The sequence below is a fragment of the Crocodylus porosus genome, unplaced genomic scaffold (assembly GCF_001723895.1).
Source record: "Crocodylus porosus isolate Cpor-Errol unplaced genomic scaffold, CroPor_comp1, whole genome shotgun sequence".
NCBI lineage: Eukaryota > Metazoa > Chordata > Crocodylia > Crocodylidae > Crocodylus > Crocodylus porosus.
The window spans coordinates 7,191,380-7,210,906 of record NW_017728928.1 but is presented as its reverse complement, the minus strand read 5'-3'; the positions used below and the strand labels follow the sequence as shown (position 1 = coordinate 7,210,906).

General features: G+C 45.7%; 1 protein-coding gene across 1 annotated transcript in view; it reads left to right on the top strand.

The window, feature by feature from the left end:
- Window positions 1–15,349, top strand: part of ANKFN1 (ankyrin repeat and fibronectin type III domain containing 1) — an 89,499-nt gene extending 74,150 nt beyond the window's left edge. Inside the window, exons 11-16 of the mRNA XM_019542801.1 lie at window positions 1,057–1,189; window positions 3,002–3,118; window positions 9,074–9,289; window positions 10,899–11,065; window positions 12,911–13,061; window positions 15,115–15,349. Of these exons, the coding sequence (XP_019398346.1) occupies window positions 1,057–1,189; window positions 3,002–3,118; window positions 9,074–9,289; window positions 10,899–11,065; window positions 12,911–13,061; window positions 15,115–15,306 (976 nt within the window). The 3' untranslated portion in view covers window positions 15,307–15,349. The remainder of the gene's footprint in view (window positions 1–1,056; window positions 1,190–3,001; window positions 3,119–9,073; window positions 9,290–10,898; window positions 11,066–12,910; window positions 13,062–15,114) is intronic.
- The last annotated feature ends 4,178 nt before the right edge of the window (window positions 15,350–19,527 follow it).

The following is a 19,527-nucleotide window of genomic DNA, read 5'->3' as shown; positions in this document are numbered from 1 at the left end:
GCAGCACATATGGTTGGGGGGGCAGTGATATGCCTATGCCCTGCCTCTCCCTCACTCCTAAGCCCCTGCCCTACCAGCCCCCCCCTTACTCCCATTCCCCTGAATCTCTGAATCAGATTCGCCCAAATCGATTCAGGACAGCGATTCAAATCGCCGAATCGAATCACTATCCCCCAAATTGTCCAAATCCGAAGCAAACACCAGCTGCTTTGGACAGGCCTACAGTATAGTAATTTTTATATTCTTGAAACTCTGATGCTGCTGCTCATGAAAGGGATTTCATAATTGGGAATATAAAATTGAGGCCTCCCACAACCTGTTTATATATATGTTGAATGCCCTGTCAGCAGCAAGCAACCCACCTGAGAAGTCCCAAATACTTCAGGTTAGTTCTGCAACCTGGCATGACTCAGGCAGCTCTAAGCCACGATGGTTTGGTTTCAGTGGAAGTTAGCCACACTGGATTAATTCTTCTCTCATTACAAGGAGCACTTAGTTTGCTTTTCCTTCTTTGTATTTTGATAAGAATTTGAAAAAAGAACGAACCCTCCAGGATCTTCCATTCCTCTGCAGTGACTGGCGAATGCATGTAACTAAGTGTGAGAATAAATACTGAGAGGAACCCTTTCTCTAAACATTTTTTTCAGATCTGGTGTGCAAATCATGTGGTTACAAGGTTACATAATTATCCTGTCAGTTTCTCCAGATTTATACAACAGCAGAACCCCATTGTTGTTATAAAATACTAGCAAATATTCTGATCAAAAATGATGTCATGATCCCAACCGGGCATTATTGCTCTGGTTTTATATGGGCAGGGAGTGCATGATCAGATCCATAGATAACTGTGTTGTAGCAGTCTCCAACCATTTGCAATGACAAACATTTTGCCTGAATCAGTAGGGGAAGTTCAGTGCTTTGATTATGCAGCAGGTCCAATCAGATGATCAAAATCATCTGTTTATGGCCTTACAGACTACTCTGTTTTGCATATCCGGGGCATTTGGTTCATACCACTGTGAGAGATCTCTAATTATATTTCTTTTTTCCTTGTAGGGGGCTCTACTTAGCTGTTATCTTTTATTACAAAGACAACTTGTTAGTAACCAATGAAGATCAAATCCCAATTGTGGAAATTGATGACTCTCATACTAGTTCCATTATGCATGATTTTCTGTGGTTCACCAAGGTAACAGGAACCTAATTTCATATGTGTTTTCCCACTGTCATGTACTAGAAGTTGCAGAGATGTTGGATGTTTGTTACCAGAAGACAAGCTAAGTGATCACAGAATCATAGAAAAGTAGGGCTGGGAGGGACTTCCAGGCTAAGTACAGACAGTTAAAAAGCTTGAGGCTGAGTCAATTCAGACTTTGCAGGTTAGTCTAAGTTGCAGAGATTAAACTGAGAAACAATGGGACACACATTTACCTTTGATTCAGGAAATGCAGCCACATGCCTGCAGTGGCTCAGGCCAGAAGCTGGGGGGCACTAGAGCACAGTTCTCTGACACATGGCCAGCATGGGCTGTGTGTTTGCTTCCTCTTCCTCCTGCCCCAAGGTCTCTGGGATGTGCAGCCCAGAATCATGGCAGCAGGACTCTGTGGGGTTGCTCATCACTATCTCTTCCTGTTTTCAGTTGCCTCTTGGATTTCTAGTCCACAGTTGCAGCCAGCAGTAACTTCCAGTAAGTTCAGCAGGGCAGGGAAGCTCTGTATTTGAGGGAAGCCAGGTTTAACCCTCCTCCCTGCACCAGACCCCAGCCAGAACTTGCCTGCGAGGGGCAGTCCCTGCCTTCTGCCCTGGTGCCCCCTGCAAGTGTTGGCTGATTGCTGCAGCTGCTCTCAGAAGCAGATGTAGCCGTTCAGCAGGATCAGTCATGGAGGCACCCCCCTCCCAGCTGGCAGGATGTGCCGCAGGGGAACCCCCACCCCCAGTCAGTGAGATAGGTCATGGAGGGGGAGGGGCACATGCCCCCCCCCCGACTAAGGCAGCACCAGTCACCCATGCCTTCTCTGCTGGAGCAGACAGCACAGCACAGCACGGCTGAGGGCTGGATAGCATGCTCGGATGCTGGGGAACTCTGATTTAACTTAAACCAGGAAGGGGTCTGGGACAGAAGTTTCATAAACCAGTTTGATCCAAATCAGTTATGTCTGATACTACATTCAGCCAGGTTTATCTTAAACCAATTTCAGCCATTTTGAAACTGGTTTATATGTACTGAACTTCTGTTCTGTTACAGGTTTAAACCACTTTCTGAAGACCTAAACTGGTTTATGTGTAACTTCTGTTCCTAACCCCAGAGGACATCTAGTCCAACCCCCTGCTGAGGCAGGTTCATTCCTATCCAAACTATCTTATACAAATTCATTGTCTAACCTGTTAGTAAATGATGATAAGGCAGTGATGATCTGTCTTATTTTTTGCTTTGGTTAATACGGGGAGGGGGCGGTTCCTATGACATTTTTAAGGGTTAAGCCCTGCTTAACCAGTCAATCAGTGTGGAAGGCTCTAGTCACAGCAGCAGTCACTCCTTGAAAAATATCTAACCTCGCATAAACTGTTTCTAGTCAGGGTTATGTGAGGGGGTTTTTGCAGGCCAGAGAAAAAGGAAAAACTAAATGAATGTTAATGGTTGATCAAAGGCTTTAAGAGTTGCTATTATGGTTATGCTAGGGGGTAAAGATATCGCTGAGCCCCAGAGGATGCTGCACAAACTTTCATGAGCATTTACAGACTAACTGAAATAAATCCATGCTGTACATGGAATCGCCTCTTTTTCTATAGCCTGATGGATTTGTACTAAACTAGATGCTTTAAAAGTCTGACTAGACACTTTATAATCACTCAGAGAAAGTCAAGGTGAAAAATATCTGGTGATTGTTTCCTAAGTGCAATCTGCTTTTCTGTCCCTTCCCGCACCAGACATACAGACAATTATGCTGGTTTTGTAAATATGGAAAGCAAAGAAGATTAAACTGTGACATGTATTTTGCAGCTGTCTTGCATGTGGGATGATATCAGGTGGCTGAGGCAGAATATGTCCATATCCGTGTCCTCATCAACAGCACTTCAAGCCAGGCAAAAGATGCTTTCAGCAGCAGCACAGTTACAGGTTAGTTGCGCTGCATATTTTCAGCCATTAACTTTAGTGCGTTTATGGTCTCTGGGGGAAGCTGCTGCCAGCTGTCCTTTGCTTCAGCACTCCCACTAGGCCTTTTCTTTGGAGAAACGTTATTGCCTACTACAAAGCAAGCAGCTGAGCCTGTGTTGCCAGGTGGAAGGAAGGGGTTTATGTTAAAAGTAAATCTTAGGAAAACAGAGAAAAGAAAAAATAATGACAGCAGCAGAACCAAACATGATGCAGCAAATACCATCAGTAAATTTGCAGTAAATCTGCAAACTTTTGTAAGGTGGAGGGTGCCACAGTTGTAACCCATTTGTCACTTCAAAGGCACGATCCCTCGCATAGTAAATGCCTATTTCGTACCAATTTTTCAGTTAAAGTAGCATCTATTGCTTATTGCATTCAGGGCTGCATTATGTTACGTGCCAGGCACATTCGTTGTAGAAGAAAACTTCTGTCCCAGAACGCTGCCAGTCTAAAATGTAAAACATAATTATCTCTATGGTATAGACAGATTAAAGTAGGAATTGTCAGAGGAGCCAAAGGGAGTTAGGCAGCCAAATCCTATCAAATAGTAGGGGAGTCTCAAGGGTACCTATGAAGTCTGTTTGGCTAGTGGGAATCTTGAATCTTGCTCTCCACAGTCATGGTGCAGTGCCTAATGCAGAGACCACCCTTGCTAAATAGATTCTGATAGAATTGAATAGATTTTGGCAAACTTTGATAGGTTTACTGCCCTGTTGAGAACTCTTAGAGGTGGTCAATAACTCTTAGAAGTGCCCCAGAGTCCTCTTTATTTCAATCCACTTCTGGGAACAATCTCCTCTTCACTCTCCTGCCACGTCTTCATGTTTCTTTTGGTTCTCAAAGGGGATGCTTCCCAGTTCGGGTCCTCGTTCCAGAGGACACCCGGCAGTGAGAAGCTCCTGCCTTAAGGGCTAATTGCATGGCTCCACACCAACCCTACACCGTGCCCCATGCAGCTGTTACACAACTGTTTCATAGTTTCACAGTTGCTAGGGTCAGAAGAGACCTGAGTAGATCATCTAGTCCAACCCCCTGCCATGGCAGGAAAGAGTACTGGGTTCAAATGACCCCAGCAAGGTGTACATCTAGCCTCCTCTTAAAGACCCCTAGGGTAGGAGCCAGCACCACTTCTCTTGGAAGTTGTTTCCAGATCCTAGCTGCCCTGACCGTGAAGTAGCGCCTCCTGATATCTAGCCTAAATCTACCCTCTGTTGTCACCTCTGTTGGGGCCTTGGCCTATTCAGCCCCTGCCCCTTTAATGTGGCTAGGCCATCTAGCCTAAGCCCACTGTGTTGGACCTGGCTTTGAGACACTAGCTCAGCTCCCTCCTTTCCTGTCGCTGGGGACCTGGCCCCTGTCTGCTGCACACCTGTGGTGCCGGGCTGTCTGGCCCCCATCTCTCTGGGCCTTGCACTATTTGCCAGGCTCCACTATGGCTCAATACTCACTGGAGCCTAAAACCTGCCCTTGGCAGGGCTCAAGGCACTTACGTGCCTCTGGGCACTAATGATGCCTCCAAACCTCCACTTTAAGCCTCATCCAAACCTCCATTTGAAACTACAACATAAACACTAAAAACCAAATAATCAAGGCAGCGCACCTGCTTCCCCCGTGGCTCCTTCTCTCTGGGTCACTCTGTCCTGTGCCTGCAGAGCTATTTTCTTTTGGTCTCCCGGAGCCTACACACTGCCTCAGCCTGGGCTGGTTGGCCCCCATTGGCTCAACCCAGGGCTTATATAGCTCTGGCCTGAGCTTACTTTTAGTCAGGTGATAGTCCCCAGTCAGCTAACCAGCCTGCAGGGCTACCTTTTAACCCAGGGGTGGGCAAAATGATGGATCCGGCTGGCGGCAGGACTCCATTTCCCAGCAGCCCCTGCCCGCATGGCTGGGGCCAGTTTCCATGGAACCCCCAGCTACAGCTGTGCTGTGATAGCGCAAAGCTGGGGTTGCCATGGAGACTGGTCCCAGCTGCGCTGGCAGGGCGTGTGGCAGGGGGCTGTTCTGGAGCCACTGGGATCTTGCGGTGGGGGCAGCTTGGTCTGGGGCTAGGGCAGACTCGCAGTCTGCAGCCTGCATGCTCTGGACAAGGACGTGCAGGCAGCGGACTGCAGCTCTTCCCTGCCTTGGGACCAGACTGTCGCCGCTGCAAGGAGCTGGAGTAGAGCCGCATCCCACTGCCTGCACGACCCTGCCCGGCGCATGCAGGCTGCAGATCACAGCTCTGCCCTGGCCTTGGACCAGGCTGCACCCGCCACAAGATCCCAGCAGCTGCAGAGTGGCTCCCTGCCCTGTTCTGCTGCATGCCTTGCCTTCATGGCAACCCCAGCCTTGCACTATCACAGTGCAGGTGTGGCTGGGGTCTCCATGGAGACCAGCCCCAGCCCTGCGAGCAGGGGCTGCAGGGAAATGATGTCCACTGCCAGCCCACAGGCCAGACTTTAACCCCTGCTCTGGTGGCAGGCTGTGCCCTGAAGACTGTCCTTAAAGGGGCTGCCCCACAGGGCTAGGGTTCCCTAGGGACATAATTGTCTGGGAAATCCTAGAGAATGAGCTAAAACCTACATGTGAGGTAGGTCATTCTCTATTAAATGCTGTCTGTCCTAGAACAATTTCTGCTGCAACCTATTTACTTCTTTATAGGTCCCCAGGTGGTTCATCCCAGATTAAATTGTATGGAGCTTTTCCATAAGGGATGGCACATAAAAAGTGAACTACGCATTAAGCATAGAAGGATGTGCTGAATACCCTCAATGGCCAAACCTTGTGGGAAAGTCAGCATGGAAATAAATATGAATGCACCTTTCATTAAGTTCTTAATTGCGCCTGCCAAGATACTAGGGGTGAAAGCGCCTCTGTGCAGAGAGCCAGCATTGAGGCCTTGTTAAATCCTTAAAATAGAGATTAAGTGCGGGTTAAGTGGTGCACAGAAGTTGTGCTCACCCTCGACAGCATGGCAGCAGATTTCACCTTTAATCAGTGCCACGTGCAGGACTCACTACTGATGCCCCAGAAAGAATGGTCTCATGATTCAGGCACTAGTGTCACCCGTGCAAGACCGGGTGCACTACCTCTGCCACAGGCACTCCATGTGGGTTTGGGCAAGTCGCTTCATCTTTCTAGGCTTCTGCTCTTTCAGTAGTCTGCAAGACACCTGTGAGGGAGGGAAGGGCTATTTCGCCCACCTCCGTTTTTCACACAGGGAAACTGAGGCACAGAATGGTTGAGGGGATTGCCAGAGTTGCATGGGGAAAACTCCGGTTTTCTTAGTTTTAGATAGGTGCTTTACCCAAGAGACCCAAGCAATAACTGAGCTTTTATAACCTACGTGATGGCCTGACACTTTGTGGGAAACTTGCCCGTTGTGGGCATTACTGAGAATAGCTTTATGAGGCAAGAATATCTTTTATGGGTGATATCTTTTACTGGACCAACTGCCTGGTTTGGATAGACCTAGACAAGCTTCTGAATGCAGCGCGAGGCTAATTTTATGTGCGTCGACAATGAACGCTGCACAAAAGACCAGCCGTCTCAGACAGCTACCTGTCTTGTTTGATTTCTCCAAAGCACCCCCAAATACATAGAGAGCAAACCTGCTATATCTTTGTTAGGGGACCATCTACATTAAGAAGCAGATGCCTGTCAGCTCTCTGAGCTGTCGCTTGAGACAGATTTCACTCTGTTTGCCGAATACTCCCTCCAGGGCAGTTCGCAGAGTTTATGTAGTGCATATCCCTGTGGTTAGCTCACTTTGACTTTCCCTGTGCAGATCATCTTTAATAAGCCACTGGTAATAATACTGTTAAAGTGCATTTTGAGATTCCGGGTAGATTGCATTGCTATTCATTACCAGCAGTGATAAGAGTAGTTTCAGGCCCCGAAATATAGTATGTTTGCCCCTGTGGTCTATTGCTCCCCAGCTTTTTTGGCAAATTTATCGTCCTAAGCGCTTGCTCTTGTCAGTTCAATCCCTTGAGGAATATCGGCTTGACGCTGATCTGCCAACCTATTAGCAGTATGCCGCCTAATGGGATCTGCCAATGAGGGTCTCGATAAAGTATATACGGTTGAATAAATTTTACTGAGGCTGTTAAAAGCCTGACTCCATAGGCATTCAGGACGAAATGAAAGAGATTGGTGACAACACAGCTGGTGAGAGACTTGATCAGTAGACTCTGAGACCCTGGGGACTGTAATTTTGCCTGCTGTTAGACAACTAGAGCAAATAAAATGCTTGGGGTGGAATGGCAAGCCAGAAGAGCTTAAAAACTTTTTTTATCCTGTCATTTGGCAACATGTTCCTGAGTCGTTGCAGATTCTTCCATTCCATTCTACCTGCTGGAATTCAGTTCAGAATCCAGCATTGTCAATAAGAAAAGGTAGCTGTTTGCCCATTGACCTCGGCTTTTCCGTATACTACAATAATTGTAATTAAAAACATTGAAAAGGTGGCATAATGCCTCCCATCCCTTTCAGTGGGCATGTATATTGCTGTGAAATATGCCCAGCATCATGCAAGTGCCTTTTGAGGACTATCTCTGTAGGCAGAAAAGTCAGAAAGAGTAGGATGTGGGGTGATAGACTTGTACAGTATGCCCTGGAGAGGGATACATAAAGCTAAACTAGCTACTTAAAGCCACTTATAAATGGCAGCCACTGTACTGACTACTTAGAGTGCTTAGTTTATAAACAATTTAATAATACAGATTATAAGTAAATAGTGTCTGCTAAGTGCAGATAAGTCCGCTCCGGGTAATCTATCGGTGCAGAATGTCATTAAGTTAATGTTCAGCTATGCACTTCCCTAAACATACAATGTGCTGCATTGTCAATTCAGTTTTTCATTTTAAACAGCCCCTGCCCCCTAGCAGCTTACTGTAGATCTCTTGAAAACTCCCGAAGTAGTGGAAATATTTTAAATGGTAAGCATTTTTCTTTAAGACATCTGGGAATCTCCTCGGAGGCTAGTCACTGAAGTTAGTGTGCTCACCCCAGCAAGCAAATACCTTACTATAGAAAGGAAGGAGGATTTTGACCCAAGGTGATTATCGTTTTGCTCTTTTTTTTTTTTTTTAATTGGCGTTTTTCTGGAAAGCTTTGGCCCTTGTATTTGGTTAGGATCTCTTGTTAGGTTTTTTTCATCAAACATACTTTTGGTGTGCAAAGTGAAAAGGCTAGATCCATTCCTCTCCAAGTTCCCTTCTGTCAGGAGACGTTGTTCATCTCAGTTGCACGGTTAGCTGCGCTTGGCATGGATGGGACGTCCTCTCTTTTTTTCTTGCTAAGAATAATGTCCATCAGCAGTATGATACTTAAGTTTCCAACATGAAAATTTCAACTTTTGGGCCTCTCCCTTTGCATCTTTGACACCTGTTGCATTTCATGTTGGGATCTAGCCAGGTTAAGATGCATATCTAGCATAAACCAGCATAGCTCCATTGAAGCTAATGGGGCGGCATTGAGACTAGCACTGAACGCTTTTGAACTTCCTACCTGATAGCCACATAACTTGTTGCATCTAGAAGGAAATTCTGTTCCAGGTTGTACAAGGCAGTGACACTGCTGTTTGCCCCTTCAAGAAGACATTTGGCTCCTAATCATCAGGCTGGTATTTGCCACTAACCTCCATTTACACCAACAAGTGGTCTGCTCCCCAGATTCTCCATGCAGCTTGCAGACACAACCAGGGCAGAATTCCCTGCTGCGTTGCACCGAGTGAAGTGGAGAGAGGGTGGGATTTAAAAAAACACAAAACCTCCCTATGCATTGGCTGAACTCAGCCCCCAGTAAAGCCAGGGCAAAGTTCAGGCTGATTGTGATGGGAACAGAGCAAAGCTTCCATTCAGTGCCCTGGAAAATGCCATTCTGTTCACATAAGATGGTTAATATTGTCCTTTGTGTGATCCATTTGTTTTCTAGAATTTGTTGGGAACTCACAACTTGGGCAGAGTTTATTACGAACCGATCAAAGACAGACACGGCAATATACTGATAGTTACAATACGAGAAGTGGAGACTCTCTATTCATTTTTTAATGGCAAATGGATGCAGATATCCAAGCTGCAAAGCCAGAGGAAATCCCTTTCAACTCCAGAGGAGCCAACGGCACTAGACATCTTGCTTATAACGATCCAGGTAGCACTTTGCTTCACATACTTTATGCTGTTAAATTTTTAAAAGCCTATGACTGAGCACTGCTTTATGGAAAAGTTCTTTCGAATTAGGCCCTTATCCAGCGCCCATTAAAATCAATGGCCAGGCTCCCACTGAGAGTAAAGGCGTCCGTTGCCTTCAGTGGGCATTGGGTTGGGCCTTTAGTATGAATAAAAATCTATAGAACATCTAGACTTTAAAGACCTGCTAGAGAACGATACATTTTTCCGTCGTTTTTTGGACCCTAGCTGTAGAAGTGTATAGCAAAAAACAATGTTCCATTAAATTATCTAGGATAGCCCCAGGTGCCTACAGGGGCACCTATTATTTTCTGCACTCTATAAGTAGTTTCTACTTTGACTGTGAAAACCATGTTTGCTTTTGAAATCTGACAACCTCACTTAATGGCTGTAGTTTCTGACAGTAGGATGCATCTCAAAATATCTCTGATCTCCAAACCCAACAGATCGCAAGAGTCATTAGAAATACTTCAAACCGAGTCGTTGCCTTGCCTCTCTTGTTAGTTCAATTAGATACTGACTCCTGTGGCTAATTAGCATCACTTTCTTCTCTGCTGTCAGGTGCCAGAAACTGACAGGTAATCAGGTTAGAGTTTGGGATAAGTTAAAAGATTTCCAAATGGTAATAAAATATACCTGGACTACACTAGACTTACGGCTTTAAAATGTGTTATAGGTGCAGAAAAATCCCCATCTGGGCAGAAGTTTTATATTAGGAAACCCCAAATACAAGTCTGATCAGGTTTCCACAGAGATCCTAGTGGAAAAATTTTTTGCCCTAATGGCTTACACATTCCTATCTAATGCCCACCCTTTCTTGTGTTACTTGTTTAATCGTCATGTGGGTATTTTGTTCATGAAGTGCTTGTGAAACTGAAGATCTAATTCCACCGGTGAGAGCCAAGCATAGCACTGGCAGATAATTTGATGGTTCCAAGGGTGAAGGCATAAAGCCAGGTGGCTTAATCCTCACCCGTTGCAAAGGCACACATTACTCCGGATGGCAGTCAACTTCATTTATAAAAACAGTCTTTGGGGAAAGCTATAAATAGCCCAGTAAATGTCTCGTGGCTTCAGTACGCGGACCCTCGGTGCCAATTCTTTCTAAGCTCTTTCTGATGACAAAGACCATTGTATTGAAAATGCAGCCAGTCACTTGACAGTAAATTTTGCTCTCTGCTACACTTTATGTCCTTCATTACTGATGCACACGGAGAACCATGTAGAACAAGTTCCCTAGATGCTTTACCCAGAGCACCGCTCAGGAAACACAGTCTCAACACTGCAACCTACTTCTTGTATCAGGTGAACAGTTGTTTCAAAGGACGGTTGTTTCCAAGCGGTGGAGCTCTCTCAGCATCTCATCCAGTGAAACATTTACATGTGTGCTTGACCTCATGGACCAGTTGCCCTGGTGCATCAAGTAGAACAACTCCACTCCGAAGGGGGATTTGCTTTGCTGAATTGGCCTGCTGTAAAAGCCATTAGTTGCTTTTTTATTCCAGACCCTTCCCCTTGTGCGGGGAAAAAAAAAATCATATTTTTATGTAGGAATGTCTCTCTTCAAACAGGACACACTTTCCTATCACAAAAGAAGTCAGCAGCGCCTCCCTCCTGGCTTGTACCTGGGTTACCTTAAACTCTGCAGCTCTGTCGATCAAATCAAAGTTCTTGTCCTGCAAAAGTTGCCCAACATCCTGTGTCATGTTAAAATACGAGACAACAGCAACGTATCCAAGTAAGTGCCTTTTTTTTTTTTCAGTAAGCCTGAAGCAGTTGCTTGAATTGAAATCATGTTAATCCCAAGTGTGTGAAACTGTCCTGTTGGTGTGGGAACCGCGTGTGAAATCCACAATATAAATAGAACTGGAAGATGCAGCTGACTAAATGTTAATACTTATCATTATCATAGTGTTGTCAAGAATTGTATAGAATTAAATAGGTAAAACATGAACTCGGAGACTGACATCCTGCAAGGCACTGAGATGCTGGGCTGTGAACTAACGAGGCATTTGAGCACCAAAGCATCAAAGTCAGCAGAACGACTCATGTGCTTAAAAGTAAGCATGTGCTTACATGATCTTCTGGATCCAGACCAGGGAGTTTAGCGCCTTGTAGGTTCAAGCCCTTGGAGTCTATTATTTACTTATTTCTGAATTGTACTGCATATTGCTTATCCACAGTCTGCCAGGTTGGCAGTGTGCTCATTCCAACCAAGGGTCAAATTCTCCTCTCTGCCATAGCCGTGTAACCTCAGTCAATCTGCTGTTGGCTGCACTGGTATATTATTGTCACAGTTTAGCGCAAGCTGCATACTAATAAGATCATTACCGGTTTCAAATGTGCATGTGTTCATGTCCATCCCTCCAATACACTCGGGGCTTCATCCAAAGCCCACACAGGTCAGAAATCTCACCCACTTCCAAAGGATATCCCTCAAGCCCTAACACCACGATCTAGCGAGTCTGCATTCAGTGCAGGGGTTCTCCAGAGCAACTAAGCTATCCATGCCCACAGATGTAGTCCAGCACCCAGTGAGTTCAGCGACAGTTTTGCTACTGACTTGCCAGCGGCACTGGATCAGGGCCTGTGCATGTGTTATGCAGGCTTACAGGAGACTGAACCCTCTGCACAGTGATTCCTTCATTGTATCTAGCCTCTTCCTGTCCCTAAAAAAAATATATCAGCTACGTGAAGACTGCAAGCTCATGCTCAAACCAATGCTGTCTGCTCTGGAACTGCCATGCTTTGGGATGGTATGGGGTTTTGCTTTTTCTGGTTGAGACTGCCAAGATCTCGTGCATGGGGCAGTGTATTTTCTTTTCTTTTCTTAATTGCATGTGAGTCCATCAACCAGCTGAAAATATGGTGCAGTTCAGAGGGCAGCTGGATATTTATGTGGATAACAGAAATATCCAGAGCATAGTAGTAAAGGCTAACAATAATTTTGGAAGCAATATAAAACCTCATGCTTCAGGGTTTAAAGCAACCTCAAACTACTAAGGATTAGGACCAGCCCTTTATGTGGGGGTAGGTTATCCTCACATCTATTATCCCTCCTATTGTGCGATTTTGTGCACCTTCCTCTGAAGCATCTGGCTGCTGTCAGAGATGGAAAACTAGACCCTGGGTTTCAAAATTCCTGTGTTTATCGGATCTAGGGTTGAAATCTAACCAGAGAGGGGGAGGAAAGGAGGCAGAGAGAAAATTGAAGTCATCATTGTATACCACTACAGTCCAGCTAGTATCTGCTTTTAACAAGGTAGTAGAAGGTGCAGACTGGAGTGCATGTTTGTGGGGAGAAAAAAGGCTTACTGAAAGATTTCAAAGGGAAATGTGGTGATTCTCAGATGCTAGCAAGAGTGTTCAACTTGATGTACATGTGTTAGAGAAATTAAATAGGATGCTTTTCAAAATTGGATGTTTTACTACAAACAACCAGGACTGGATAATTTTAGAACATTTTACTATATGAAGTTCAACAGAAAACCGTCAGCAGATCCCAAATGCACATACAGTAAAATTCTTCCTTGCGCATTGAACTTTTGTTTTATTTCTAATTTTAACTTGACTCAACATACAGAGATGAGTGGGAATGGATCCAAACCTTTTCTGGCTCAGAATCTGTGGAAAGTATGGATCATGCATCAGACTGCCCTACTCAATTGTTCTTCTATGAGCTCCAGATGGCAGTGAAAGCACTCCTTAAACAGATCAATCTACCTCTACACCAGGTATTATGGTTGGTGGTATTTATCACTTTTTTTAAAAAAAAAAGCTGCTGTTTGGGAAATTGTACAAAAGCTAAAAACCTATATATTTCTATAAGGGATTAACTGTTATTGTTGCAAAAGAAAAGCAAGAGAAGTTTAGTTAAGGCAACTTTGTATGATGGGAAAAGCTTCTTCAGGAAAGAGACTCTTTTTCCAGATTTATGCAGGTATAGGAATAAAACTGTTCACACAGGCAGCTATTCAATAGGCAACCAGACTTACATGTATAGAAACTCTTTTTCATGCACATCAGGTAGTTTGGAAGCACTTTTCCCCAGCCAAGACCAGTAGGTATTTGCATCTTCCTGCAAACCCTGGCACCTGCCAGTCCTGGAAGTGCAGATATGGTGGCCTGTTGAAAACACCCACTCCAGTGTGAAACTATTAATCCTCTCCCACCCTGTGCAAAGTTAGTGCTTCTGAAAATGTAGCTCCAGTCTTCCAGACTGAAAGTCCTGAAGACTACAGTCCTCCGTCACCTGACCAAGGACATGGTAGGTGGGAGCAGGTTCCAGCTTCCCCGCAGTGTCTGAAATCCCAGCTCCACTGGAGTCAACGGCAAAATTCCTGTTGACTTGCATGGGGCCAAGATGTCGCGGGAAGGCCCTCCGAGGTTATGAGCAAACAATCAAATTTAAGTGAGTTCAGAGAGGCTGAGAACTTGCTGCCGAGCAGCAGATGCTCAGTAATTATTTGTGTGCCTCACTTAGCCCAGGGGAAGCGATCCATTGCAGGGGAAGCTGCTCACTTAGCACCGGGTAGCCTCATGCGCGCATAGCCGCCACCTTCCAGGGTAAGTCCCAGCAGTCTGATAACTCACTTGGATGAGATGTCCATACCCTTCGGCTGCTCTTTCAGTTTTGAGAGGGCCAGAAGAAGAGGTGAATCAGCTTTGCACTCCTTGCAAGTCCTGTTCGCACTGCTCGAGAAGTGTAACGTGGCCCCTGGGCAAATGAGAACCACATTCCCCGTTTTCAGTGAAACTTGCTTCATTTTGAAAAGCTGTGCTTAGGCCTGGCTCAGATGTAAAACCTACCAGTGCACTCTTGCTGTGCCCAGGCAGAATCCAAGTAAGAGCCATGCAAGACACTGTGTGTATGCTGACACGTTGCCAGACACACTGATTTCAGGGGCATTCGATGCAGGGCTCCATGCTAATGCATGCTTGCTCAGGGTTAGATTAGCAGCCTTCACGCCAAGTCACTTTAGTTACAAACTGTGGGGTCCTGCTGAAATCAGTGACGTACACAGATGGTGTAAGTCAGCATGCAGTTTGTCCCGAGTGCCTCCACTCAGCCATGCCAGGCTTAAGTCCACCACCAGCACATCTTTGGAAATTAAACATGCAGCTTCATGTTTTGCTCAGTCAGGACCTTATTTCTGAATTAGGGACCTTGATTTTAGATTCACCCCATCTACTTGGGAAACATTATTTGCGGCCCTTACTTCGATTGCAGCGGTACCTCGGAGGCCAAGTCACGGTCCAGACAGTTGCAGAGCAAAGACAGCGCTTTACATCGTGGTTGCAGAAAAGCCTGTAGCCACCCACTGCATGTGCCTTTTCTCTGGCTGCAGCACTTGTTAAATCTTTTCAGTGCCCTGTTGGGGGAAAGCTGCATACTTCTCTTAACCAACTCTAAATTGAATCTTAAAGGTTTTTAATTGAATCCATTTTCATGTTTTCACATAATTATACAATCATAATCTTGAAAAGCGCATGGCATGTGATCATTTTCTGCCTAATAAGAAACATAAATGTTGTTTTCGGGGTGGGGGGGGTTGTTTATGTGTGCGCGTTGGGGTTTTTAATGTGGAACATTGCAGCTTTAAATCTGTATTTTATGTAGTGACATTAACCTGCATTTAAGCCCCCTAATATTTATGTTTTATAAAAATTCGGAGCTTGATGTCGTGCAAATTTTCTTTAATGTTTTATATCATTGGGAGTGTTGTTTGTATAAGTGCCATGTTGTAATTCTCTCCCGTTCCTTTCCCTGCGCGTGTCCCTCTGTAGGCTAAGCACTTCCGTCTGTATACACAGGAGGTGTTGGAGCTGGGTCACAATGTCTCCTTTCTTCTCCTGCTCCCCGCCTCAGACGACGTCTGCACTGCCCCAGGACAGAATAATCCTTACACCCCACACTCAGGATTTCTTAACCTCCCTCTTCAGATGTTTGAACTCGGTATAGTAGCTTGCTTTACCTAGAAATATTAACCCAGCCTCCGTATAATAAAATCACAAAGTTGTATCTGTTTTCCCTCTTGTCCCAGTGGAGAGTCAATAAATCACATGATCGCTTTGGCAGCAACGCTCCCTAGGACTGTGTACAAGTTACAGAGGCAGCAAAGCAGCTGGCGTTTCGGCTGTAGCCACCATTATTGCCATGCAGAGCGCAGAGCAAGGAGTGCAGTTATCAAACACATGCCTTCACGTGTTATGCAGGACGCTGTTCTTTAAAAGGAGAATATGGCCATTCGATGCCAGGACTGACCTGATGAAAACAGATGTGTTAAAAAAAAAAAAAAAAAAGTCTTTATTCTGAAGTAGGATTTGCATCCTCTTGGAAAAGAAATAGGTCGAGGCAAAGAGCTGGTGGTTTTATGCTGAAGAAGTATTGCAGCTTTTTACTTATAGACGGTCCCACTTCGTGGGAGCTTTGCGGAAGTACTGGGCTAAATTTCACACATTACAGGCAGCTGTTTGCTTTTCATCCTGCAGAAGTGGCAGGCCCAAAATGCAATAAACTTCTTATTGCTATGAGACTAATATCACTGTATACTGAAGGCACTGGACTGTGACTCAACTGTAACTGCGTGGCAACCGGTCCAGCTTTCCTGCCCCGCTGCTGGCTGGGGTGGCACGGGCTCCCGCCTGGCTAATGGGGAAGTGAAGAGGTAGATGTGCTTGCACAGCCCCTGAGGTCTCTGTCCCCACTTTGCCCCAAGAGAAGGATCTAGGAGGGACCAGGAGGAGCTCCCAGTGATTTTCATAGGGCTGGGACAGGAGAAGAGGGGAAGCTGCTGAGCCTGACGTAGTGTTCACAGCCAGGGAGGCAGGGGCCCTGTTTGTTCCCTCTTTCTCCCCTTAGGCAGATTTCATAGATTTGTAGGGTCGGAGCAGATCACCGAGTCTGACCCCCTGGCCTGGGCAGGAAAGAGCGCTGGGGTCAGACGACCCCGGCCAGGTGCTCGTCTAAGCTGTGCTTTAGCTGCGTTTGCTGAGGAGGAGAGTCTGGGGGGCTGTGGAGAGAAATGACCATTCGCTGGGATGGGGAGATGGTGCCCTGTGTTCAACGATGAAAAGTTTGGTGGTGAGAACAGACCTTATAGTTTCATAGTTTCTAGGGTCGGAAGGGACCTGAGCAGATCATCTAGTCCGACCCCCTGCCATGGCAGGAAAGAGCACTGGGGTCAAACGACCCCAGCAAGGTGTACATCCTTACCTGGTAGCTGGGATGTGGCTCTATGCAGTTGCCGAGGCAAAGACCCCCATTCCCAAACCTGCCAGGGGCCCGGGTGAGAAGCCTGATTGCAAAAGACGGAACATCTTGTACCCGACACTGTACACCGCAGATCAGGATAGTTTTAAATATATTCCTTGCTTTTAAGGGTGCTTTTTCCCCCCTTGCGTGAAGCACCAAAACCAGGCTGCAGTCTGCAGACCTCCTTCTCCCCATTAACCTGTCACAGATTGCTGGCCTGATTTATGTGACTCATACCATAAGAACACATCTCTACAAACGGCATTTATTTGCCGTCGGAAATGTGCAGTGCAGCTCACGGCCCAGCGCTCACTGGACCACAGGTGTCCTGCACTTGGTCAGCTCTCCTGTGTTTCGGAAGGTCACGTAGATTTGCATGTTGGCAATCTCAAAGGTAGAGATTTAAGAGCGCACTTAGTTGCATGCTAGAAAATGGTGGTGAGCTACGGCCCAGTTTCTGCATTCATTAAAAGCATGTAGTAAATGTGAAACAGGATCATGTTTTTCAATCCAGTTGTGTCCAAAGGAGAGCCTAGCATGAAACTAACAGGAGGCAATGGGTAAGAGTCCAACCGTCTGAAGTCCTGAGATGGCATTTAATGCCACTTGTGATGCAGGAATGAAGAATTCAGCCACAGGTTTCAGATGCTTCTTAAATTGCACTGTGGCCTAAGGCAGGAGAAAATCTAGCAGGGCATCCATGGATGAGGATGAAAAAGGCCATGGGAATGGATGGGGAAATGTAGACAGTGCAGTTTGCTGCAGGCAGTAGGACAAGGGCAATATCTAATCTGGCAGCCTGTGCCCACCCCGCTCTGCACAGTTGGGCTCCTGGGAGGGGGAGTGAGGCAGAAGGAACAGCACTGAGAACTGAGCTCTACATTTTGAATAAAAATAAGCAGTACTATGGCCATGCACAGGTGACATTTTCTATCTGATTTATTACTTCTGTATCCCCAATGTTCTATAAAATGGCTGTGATTCACATCTAAAATATTAGAAGCTTCCATTCCCCATTAGCTGGCGGCTACCAAATGCATAATTGCCTAACCACAAAAGACTATGTTGAAGCAACATTTGTTAAAGTAACATTAAAGGGTCTGACTTAAAACCACAAAGGCTAGAAACTCCAGCACTGAAGCTGAAACCGCGGCTGTAATTCACTCAAGAGTGCAGCACGTATGGCATATCTACTGGAAGACCACACACTGTTCAGACTAGATCTCTGCATGACCAAGGCGTAAGAGCAGAAAGCTGAGGATAAGTTTCTCTTTCTGCTCTCACGTCTTCGGGGTCCCTTCACTCAGATTCAGTCTTTGTTGGGTTTGCAAAGTTTTTATGGCTTAATTTCTATTTTGTCTATCATGTTACATGCACAAGAGAGAGAGATGCCCTCTCTTATTTCTATGTCCATGTTTTGGATTGAAACCTGGGCGCAAAGGCCCCTAGATGTGCTAAGCTACCTTGGTACATAGTTAATAACCCAGACTAAAGCACAGAGAGGTACCAGCACTAGCAAGCCAGCTGCCACTCAGACTGACGTTTTCTCAGCTGTCTTTACTGCACGTGAATTAGGGCCCTTGCATAGCCCAGCGGAAGTGAGGGTGGCCACACTGCAGGAAAACACCCTCGCTGCCACGGCTGGGCTGGCGTCACCTCTCCGTGGCACAACTCCTGAGCCGCTCGTGAACTCTCTCTCAATGGGGGGAGCTTGTCTCATTAACACCTGTCGAGGTGTTGATTCAGCCTCTCCGCTCTTGGGCCGGCCACCTTGAGTTGAGGATGTTGGTCTGTGGACGGGACCAACAACTTGAGGTGCGGCTCAAATTAACTTTGTCGTGAAAGCAAGCCCACCATGCATGCCAGGGAAAGCAAGCACACCATGCTTGCCAGGGAAATGCAGAGTCTGGAGACAGCCGGCAGAGGTAGATCCCTAAACAGGGGGATCTGGCCGTTTGTAGGACTATATGGGATGTCAGTGCGGTTATACCAGAGTATGAAAAAAGGGAATCCAGCCCTTGTCATTTATTTCTGCCTGAACATATTCTATCAAGGGTTTTAATACGTACGGTTAATTAGAACTGGTGTTGAGAAAGAAAGACTTCAGCATTTCAGGACCAGACTATAACACTATTTCTTTTTTGCTCTGCCCTTTTCACAGTTCATTTTTGCTGTTACAAGGAGAAATTTATTAGTCTGTATTGCCGCCTTTCTGCTGTCATAGAGCTGGACTCTCTGAAAACCCAGCAGTCCCTAAGGGAAGCAATTTCAGACAGTGAAGTCGCTGCAGCCAAACAAAGACACCAGCAAGTGTTAGACTATATACAGGTAACAGTCTGTTTCTGAGTAGTTCAAGGAGACTTTTTAAGATGTTTCTCAAAAGTGGCATGGAGCTGTATGGAAACTCAATGGACAATTATTCACAACATTATTAAAAGACCACTTGTGTCAGAAGTACAATTTTGTTTTTATGAAATCCAGCCCCACAACATGATTCCTTTGGTTTGTTGCTTTTACAAAAAAAAAAACACACAAAAAACAGGGAGAGGAAAAAAAAGAAAGCAAGAAAAATGTGGATAAAAATCAAGTGACAGTCACACTAAAATGTTCTGGTTCTACAAGTCCTCTCTTCCACGTGGGCAGCAAGCCTGAATTTGGATCGTGGCTTCTCTCTCTTGCAGAGGACGCTTTTTCTTTTTTTCACTGCCAGGTTGCAAAGACAAAAAGAAAATGAAAAGTTCTGGCAAGAGCATATGCTGTATCTAGAGATTATTGGCAATGAAAATGATCTGGATACAGTCTTCTCCAATGACATCCCAAAGAAGCAAGCAGGGGCAGGTCAGCCATCTGGGGGGCTCTTTTATGTCAGGCTTGGCTCTTGCAAACCATTTGGTCATTAATTGTATCAGGTGCGACCTCAGCACAATGCTGGTTTTGCACTGAAT